General features: G+C 36.6%; 3 protein-coding genes across 3 annotated transcripts; 1 reads left to right on the forward strand and 2 right to left on the reverse strand.

Annotated features, from left to right (window-relative positions):
- Positions 1-874: 874 nt before the first annotated feature.
- CBG15642 lies at positions 875-4,604 on the reverse strand (the record flags this gene model as incomplete). Its single annotated transcript, XM_045236164.1, has 5 exons — positions 875-1,056; positions 2,349-2,500; positions 2,573-2,733; positions 4,137-4,193; positions 4,575-4,604. The coding sequence occupies 5 exons, from the start codon at positions 4,602-4,604 to the stop codon at positions 875-877; spliced, it is 582 nt and encodes a 193-aa protein (XP_045095757.1).
- A 422-nt stretch (positions 4,605-5,026) lies between these two features.
- On the forward strand, positions 5,027-6,500 carry CBG15643 (the record flags this gene model as incomplete). Its single annotated transcript, XM_002640727.2, has 3 exons — positions 5,027-5,083; positions 5,436-5,671; positions 6,353-6,500. The coding sequence occupies 3 exons, from the start codon at positions 5,027-5,029 to the stop codon at positions 6,498-6,500; spliced, it is 441 nt and encodes a 146-aa protein (XP_002640773.2).
- Positions 6,501-8,322: 1,822 nt separating this feature from the next.
- CBG15644 lies at positions 8,323-8,709 on the reverse strand (the record flags this gene model as incomplete). The annotated part of the gene is made up of 1 exon (XM_002640728.1): positions 8,323-8,709. The coding sequence occupies one exon, from the start codon at positions 8,707-8,709 to the stop codon at positions 8,323-8,325; it is 387 nt and encodes a 128-aa protein (XP_002640774.1).
- Between the last annotated feature and the right edge of the window lie 4 nt (positions 8,710-8,713).

The raw sequence follows: 8,713 nt of genomic DNA on the forward strand, positions 1-8,713 counted from the left end.
ATCATAAAATTCAGATTCTCAAAAAAGACAAATTCAAATTTTCAAAAGAAAAATTTTCTAAAAAAATTACTGTTCCATTATTTTACAAGATTTTGGACCACGATTTTGAAAAATTGGTTTTATCAGAGTTGGTCGTTTTGAAAATAAAAAAGAAGCAACGAATTTTCAATTGCAGAATTTTTCATTAAATTAGCTTCTTTTGGTTTTAGATTTTTAGAAAAAAAACACATTTTTTACATAATTTTTTTTTGAAAAATTACTGTTTCAAATTTTTTTCTGAAATTCAAGGTTGAGGCTAGAAAAATAATTGAACTAGCAGTACAAAAATCACAATTCAAAAAAATCGCAGTTTTGTTTAATGTTTCAAAATTCTCAAATTTTTTCGAAATTCCAAAATTTTCAAACAATTAAAGTTTGCTGTTTCAAGTTTCTCAATTTTTCAATTTTTCAAGAATAAAACCAAAATTCAACAATGCACACAGTAAAGCATTCATACGGAATTCTTGAGATCTACATAGGAAAAATTGATTTTTTAAAGTTGCTTGGGGCATGTGATAGACATAAAATTATAGGATCAAACGGGAAAGGATTTCTAGGGGTACAGTAAAATTGGTCATATTTTTTCGAAAAATGCGAAAAAATGAAAGAATTACAGGGAAAATTTGGAATCATATCCTGTTTTGAGATGTTTGGGGGTGACAAGAGATTTGAAAAAATCAGGGAAAATGGGGTAAAATCGGAATTCCGGAGATTCTAGAGATGAGAAAACACAGAGAAAATACGATTTAAAAAGAAAAAAAGGACCAAAATTTACAAAAAAAAGCTCGCGAAATCAGGTTAAAAATCAGGATATTCATAGAAAATGGATAAAAAATCAATCGAAAAGAGCCATTCTCAGCGCCTCGTTAATCGGTATTTCCTTCTTGGCCGATCGTGTGGTATAGTAGGCAGATGCAACCAGCTTTTTGATATTAATTGCCAATGGTTTCGCAGAAGATCCATCGTCACGTTTCGGTTTGTTTGATGTGAAGTAGGTGACGAGCACTTGGAGACATTCTGGAATTTCAGACTTTTTTCTTTCTTCTCTAGGACATTCATCATGGTGGCCTAGAAAACTCTACTTTCAAAAGTTCGGCCACCAACTTTAATAACCTAGAAATGACCTGATATTCACCAGGTGTGCTTTCCAGGCCATTTTTAGTGGTGGTCTAGAAAACTCACTCTGCAAAAGTTAGGCAACCATGTTAAAATGATCTAGAAACACCTCAGATGAATATTAGGCTATTTCTAGCACAAAAATGTTGAGGGCCTAACTTTCTCAACATAAGTTTTCTAGGCCATCAAAGTTCATGACTTAAAAACTGTCAAACATTTACCTGGTGAGATCCCTCAGTCAGTTAGCATAGTGGCCTAACTTTTGCGAGTTTAATTTTCTAGGCCATCAAAGTTTATGGCCTAGAAATGTTCTAACATGTCCCTGGTCTGTTTTCTAGGTAATTTAACATGGTGGCCTAAAAAACTCAACATGCAAAAGTTAGGCCACCATGTTAAAATGGTTTGGAAAACACGCCAGATGAACACTAGACCATTTCTAGCACAAAATGTTGATGACCTAACTTTCTCAACATGATTTTTCTAGGCCATCAACGTTTATAACCTAGAAACGGTCAAACAGTCACTTGTGTGATCCCTCAGCCAGTTAGCATGCTGGCCTAACTTTCGCAAGTTGAGTTCTCTAGGCCGTCAAAGTTTAAGATTTATTTAGAAAGTTTCTGATTTGCTTTTCAGGCCATTCGTCATGGTGGCCTAGAAAACGCAATAGTTAGTCCACAACGTCAAAATGGTCTAGAAAACACGTCAGGTGAGCGTGAGCATTTCTGGGTCGTTTTAACATGGTGGCCTTACTTTTGCCAGTTGAGTTTTCTAGGCCACCAAAGGTTATAGCCTAGAAACGGTCTAATGTGTCCCTGGTGTGTTTTCTAGGTCATTTAACATGGTGGCCTAGAAAACTCAACTCACGAATGTTAGGCCACCATGGTGAAATGACCTAGAGAACACTTTCTAGTAATATAAAGTGATTTCCAGACCAAAAAGGTTGATGGCCTACAAAATTCAACTTGCAAAAGTTAGGCCACTATGTGAAAACGACCCAGAAATGGTCTCACATTCAATTCAATTGGTGTGCTTTCTAGGCCATTTACTATGGTGGCCTAAAAAACCCAATTTGCGCAAATTTATTTGAAATTTCAAATATTTCTTTTATAGTTTGTAGCCCTTGTAGTCTTTGTAGTCTAGCTCTCTCTCTCTCTCTCTCTCTCTCTCTCTCTCTCTCTCTCTCTCTCGCTTACCTTTCGTCGAAAACTCAAAACCATATCTCTCTCCATTCAACACATCGAAAATATCCTCACTTTTGAAGAACTGTCGGACTTTTAGCTTCAAATATTCGGTTATCGTTTTGTTCCTCGTGTAAAATGCAGACCGTTTTGGACCGAATTTCAGTCTGCAAGTTTTGAAAATTTTAGAAGATGCGTCAAAGGCGCGCCAGCCAAGAATTTGAAAAAAAAACACCAACTTTTTCTCCATCGCCTCCTCATCAATCTCGTCAATTTGTGCACGAAAATCAATGGTTCCAGCCTCCAAATCCGATTTTTTAGCTTCCGGAGCGAATTCAACCATCACTCCGAGAAGCGAGGCGAATTGACGACATGTGATGAGGGGAAGATCGGCGTCAGACTGCAAATTTCAGCCAAATTTTGCTACCGTATCTCCTCCAATAGAAGCCTATTCAAACCGCTCAACTTTGAGCTCAGTTATCTCGATTCCTGTAAGAGATATCATAATTTTGTCAACTGATAAAATGTTTATCACAATATCATCAATGTTTTAACAGTTGACACATTTCTGATATCATTTACAGGAATCGAGACAATTGAGCTTAACGTTGTACGGTTTGGGTGGGCACATTCTGTTAGAGGAAGTAGGGTATACGTAAAACCTGTAATAGAAGGACCCTCCGGCGGTTTCTTGGAACGATTGAAGGGCCGACCCTTCTAATTCAGGTCTGATGGTATTTCAGTAGTTCTTTATCACTTGTTTTAAGAACCGGATCCCCTCTTTAAAGCGGCTCCGCGTCACTTCGAAATCGGTCATTTCGAAACCGGTCGTTTTGAAACCGGTCATTTCGAAACTGCGAAAATTTGCACTTTTTCTTTAATTTGAGACTCAAAATTTCCAATTTTCAATTTCATTTTTATAGGGAATTTTTTTCGGTTTCGAAGTGTCGCGGTTTCGAACTGACTGGTTTCGAAGTGACGCGGAGCCTTTAAAGCGAATTTTCAACAGAATAAATATATTTTTTCGATTTTGAATTTTTAAGGCTTTTCAGGGTTTTCAGCTATTTTTGATCATTCTTTTCTGATTTTCCAAATTTTTCGACTGAAATTTGATTCGCGAAGATTACTGTAGGCTACTGTAGAAAACTTATTTCCTTTTGTAGTTTTTTTGCAATCACAATCGCTTCAAAAACACAACTTTATACAATGGCTTCTACAGTAATCTACAGTAATCCCAGACAAACACTGTTCCATCAAATTTCAGACAAAAATTGGAAAAATCAACAAAAATAACTGAAAACTCTAAAAAGGTGTGAAAATTTTTCTAATTTTTCCGAGCTTTCAGTTTGGCGGGAATTCAAAAAAAAAAGATTTTTGACTTGTTTTTGGCCGAATTCAGATCGTTCAACCGATTTTTTCAACCGATTTTTTCAGCCGATTTTTGCCAACTTTTCAGGATTCAAAGTCATTTTCAGTCCTCAAAAGGACAAAAAAACCCCGACTTTCAACGTTTTTTCAGCCATTTACAGCCATTTAAACCGTCTAAAAAGGCTACAAAAACGCATTCCATCTGTCTATCCCTGCATCCAGATGTCTCCTTACTGCTTTTTTCTGATCCTTCTCAAAAGCATGCACTTCAATCTCCAATCGTGCTCTCAATGCCTTATTCTTCTCCTGAATCCGTCTCTCCGCCTGCTCCTTCTCCTCCTTCGTCTTCAATCCACTTTTGATCTCTCTTATCACTCTGCGTCTCTCCTCTCTCTCCTCTTTCGTCTCGTTTCCTTGATTCAAAATCGCATTTACCGCCTGTACTTTGTTGGGTAGATTGGCAATGTACTCCATTGCTTCACGGCAGCGAGCCTGGAAATTTGGGTCAATTTACCGTAAAACCTGTAATAGAAGGGCCCCCCACACTGACAAGTTTGTGCTCAATTATCTCAGCTCCTATAAGAGATATCAAAAATGTGTCAACTGATAAAATGTATAGGGTATTATGATAAACAATTTATCAGTTGACAAATTTCTTATATCTTTATCAGGAACCGAGATAAATTGGCTCAAAATCGACAATTAGGAGAGGGGCCTTCTATTACAGGTTTGACGGTAATTTAATCGAAAATTTTAATCGAAAAATCTGGAAATTTTCAAATTTCATTTTTTAATTCCGAAATTTGAACATTTTGGATTTTTAATAGAAATTGAGCCGAAAATTCCAAAATATTGGAAAATTTCCTGACTTACAGTATCCGCCGCGAGCTGCTCTGCGTCCATGAAATCGATTTCCGAAATGATGCTATCGTCCGAATCGTACAATTTATCTAAAATTGAGAGGGATATACAGACACACAGACAGATTTTCTTGAATTTTTCGGAAATTTTAAGCTTCAGAATAACAGAATCACAGATTCCTAGGAACTTCAGAAGCGTTGAAATTCGGAATCCTCGAGGAATATGTACAGTGTGATGACCTAATTTTTGACACAAGAATTTTCTAGGCCATCGTAGCGAATGGCCTAGAAACGACCTAACATTCTTCGATGGGCTTTCTAGGCCATTTTGAGGCGGTGGCCTAGAAAACTCACATTGCAAAAGTTAGGCCATCATGTTAATATGGCCTAGGAATCACACCAAATGAATATCAAGTTATTTCAAGACCAAAAAGGTTGGTGACCTAGAAAACTCAGGAGGAGAAGATGAAGAATCCCGGATTGACACATTATATCGCAGAACATGCTCATCCGAGTTTGCAGGTGAGCCAAAATGAGCAAAAATGTGGGTTTTGGGGCGCTAAAAGCGCGCCAGAGGCGCTCCAGCCTTCCGGAATTGAAGTTTTAAGACTGAAAAAAGCCCCAGAGCCCATCCTTTCAGGTTCATTCTCGCCGGAATTTCACATGGCGCGCCTTAGCCCCCCCCCCCTTTTATTTTTGAACCCTAGAATCTATAAAAAAATTTTTTTTTTAATTTTAATTCGAAAACTTCAATTCTAGACTAAAATTGGAATTTGAGACGCGCTGGAGGCGCTCCAGACTTCGATTTTTGAGCTAAAATTGAAATTTGAGCTTTATTCCAGCTCATTTTCTCGAAATTTCCGAAATTTTGCAGATGGCATGCCAAGAGCTGGAATTCTCGATGTCTCGAATCAACAACGTTGTCTCCCGACTGATGACGTCACAGGGAAAGAACATCGAACAGGATTACGGTAGCCTTGAAGCCCTTGTCTCTGTGTTGAAGAACAATTTGGTGATGGTTTCGACGATTTCACGGGCGTCCCGATCGTATTCGATTGGTCTAAGGAATGCGGATATTGAGCTCGCGTGGGCGACGATTATTTGTTCCAGGTAGGAGCATTGATTGCTCAGAATTTGAATCGAATTTCGAGAATTTTGACCCATTTTTAGCCATTTTTGAGCAATTTTAAGCGATTTGTAGGCAATTTTGAGCAATTTTAAGCCATTTTTAGGCAATTTTAAGCCAAATTAAAATTTCGAGCTGAAAATCAGTCGAAATTAAGTTTTTATGAAAAGTTGCGAAAATCGAATTTTTATGAAAATTAGATTTCCGAAAAAATAGTAACCCCGAGAAAAAATTCGAAAAAAACATTCTTGGGAAAGTGGGCGGAGCCAAAGGGGCGGAGCCTAATGCGCAGAAAAATCTGTGCGGCATTGCAAGCAATTTTTAGCCCACGTTTCGCTTTTTCCAATTTTCTTAATTTTTTTCTCTGGACCCTCTCGGTTTCTCACACTCTCTCTTCTCCTTGTCCACGGCTTTCCATGACATCGAAAATTCGAAAAATTGACGTTTTTTTTTCCTTTTTGTGACATTCTGAAATTGTAGTTTGTAGTTTGAGAAATGTCTAAAAACCACGATTTAGACATCTTTCAAACTAAAAACTACAATTTCAGAATGTCAGAAAAAAAAGGAATAAAAGTCAATTTTTCGATTTTTTCGATGAGCAAGCTGCCATGGAGAACCATACTTCAATTTTTCTCCATTCTCTAGCCACTCTCTCAATTTTGCAGACTCTCTCGTGCCACGTGGTTTGAGCTCGACGCCCTGTCGGACCTATTCGGTCTGGTCCGTTTCAATCCGTCACTTTTGAACGCTGGACGGGCGGTGTTTGACCTTGGAGGATATATTATCGAATCGCCATTGGAGAAGAATTGGTAGAATAATTCGGAGTTTTCATGTTTTTTTTTTGTAGAATTTTAGGTTTTTAGATTTGTAGAGACTCGTTTTTTTTGTTTCTGTTGAATTTAAATTTTTTAGATTTAGAAATTTTAATGCGGGTATTTTTGTTTTATCTTGCAATAAAATAGTTTCTTAAAGGATTTTTTCTCGTTTTTTAACTGTTTGAAATACAGATTTTTATTTCATTTTTCTTTTCAAAAATTGATTTTTTTCATATTTTTTTTTGCTTATTTTTGACTGAAATTTTGCATTTTTCTTTGTTTTTTTAGCTGATGATTTTTTGGACCATTTTTGCTGAAATTTCTTATTTTCCTCTGATTTTCGACTGAAAATCATTTACAGCTGTTTTTTGTTGTGATTCTAGTTTTTGAAATTTCACCTTTTTTCTCTATTTTCCTAGTCGAATTTTCGAACTTTCAGCTATTTTTTCCCGAGATTCCAGGTTTTTTTTTTCGAAAAAATCTCGAAAATTTGGAAATTTCCTCTGATTTTCCGCCGAAATTTCGTATTTCTCTTTGATTTTTAAAATTGGTTTTAGCAGTTTTTTTCTCTGAAAATTGTTTTTTTGAAAGTTTTTAGTTTTTAAAGAAATTTTTTAAAGCGAAAACTAGATATTTTAACCTATTTTCTAGTTGAATTTTCCAATTTTTAGTGATTTTTTTCCCGAAATTCCAGGTTTTTTTTCTTGAATAAATCTCGAAAATTTGGAAATTTCCTCTGATTTTTCGCCGGAAATTTCGTATGGTTTTTTCTTGAATATTTTTCAATTTTTGAAGAATTTTTTGCTTTATTTTTTTTATTGCTTTATTTTGTGCAGAAATCCATGTAGATCCCCATAAAAATAAAGAAAAAATTCAAAAAAATTCCTTCATTGACAAAAACGGCATCGAAAAGTCAAAGTGGGAACCGGTGGCCTAGCGGCCAGGTGTGAGTTTTCTAGGCCAACTGCCGGTAAAAGCGCGCGAAATTTGAATTTTTATTGATTTTCAGTGTTTTCTCTAATTTTTGTAAGGTTTTTTTCATACACACGGGACGAAATTAACAATAAAACTTTGAAATCTTTAAAAAACATCAGAGAAAACACTGAAAATCAATAAAAATTCAAATTTCGCGCGCTTTTACCGGCAGATGGCCTAGAAAACTCACACCTGGCCGCTAGGCCACCGGATCCCACTTTGACTTTTCGATGCCGTTTTTGTCAATGAAGGAATTTTTTTGAATTTTTTCTTTCTTTTTATGGGGATCTACATGGATTTCTGCACAAAATAAAGCAATAAAATTTTTCACAACACACCATCTTTAATTTTTAATTTTTAAAAGTTTTTTCTCTCCTAAATTTACTTTTTTCCCGTTTTTTCAGCTCATTTTTCACCTATTTTACATCGATTTCTCTCAATTTTCAGCACTAGAAAATGGACAGATACATCACTCGACAAAAACGAAAATCGCCGGATTCAGACGATTCGTCAGAGAAAAAAACAAAAACCAATGATGAAAAATGGTTGGGAAAATCGAAGAATTTGAAGGGAAAACCGGAGAAAAACGCGAGAAAAATTGCGCATCCGAGGGAAAATAAGCTGAGCAATCGGAGAAACCAAAGGAGAGAAAAATGGATGAATTTGTGAGAAAGGAGGAGAAAAAGCCAGAGAAAAAGGAGAAAAAGCCAGAAAAATCGCCCAAAAAGACTGCAAAAAAAGTGGAAAAATTGGAAAAATCCAAAGCTGAAAATCCAGAAAAATCGTTGAAAATCGAGATTCAGAATGGTGATCAACTGCCAGAAAGTGTGAATTCTCTCAGTGATTTATTGCCAACGCTGAGCAATGATAAGGGAAAAACGATCAGTGATGAGGATTTCAGAAAGCTGTTCCACGCACTTTGTCCCAACGTTGGTGAGTGTGGAAATCTGGACGTGGTGGCCTACTATACTTACATACAGAAATCTCCTTACTGCTTTTTTCTGATCCTTCTCAAAAGCATGCACTTCAATCTCCAATCGTGCTCTCAATGCCTTATTCTTCTCCTGAATCCGTCTCTCCGCCTGCTCCTTCTCCTCCTTCGTCTTCAATCCACTTTTGATCTCTCTTATCACTCTGCGTCTCTCCTCTCTCTCCTCTTTCGTCTCGTTTCCTTGATTCAAAATCGCATTTACCGCCTGTACTTTGTTGGGTAGATTGGCAATGTACTCCATTGCT

The sequence above is a fragment of the Caenorhabditis briggsae genome (genome assembly GCF_000004555.2).
Source record: "Caenorhabditis briggsae complete genome, chrIV, whole genome shotgun sequence".
Classification (NCBI taxonomy): domain Eukaryota; kingdom Metazoa; phylum Nematoda; class Chromadorea; order Rhabditida; family Rhabditidae; genus Caenorhabditis; species Caenorhabditis briggsae.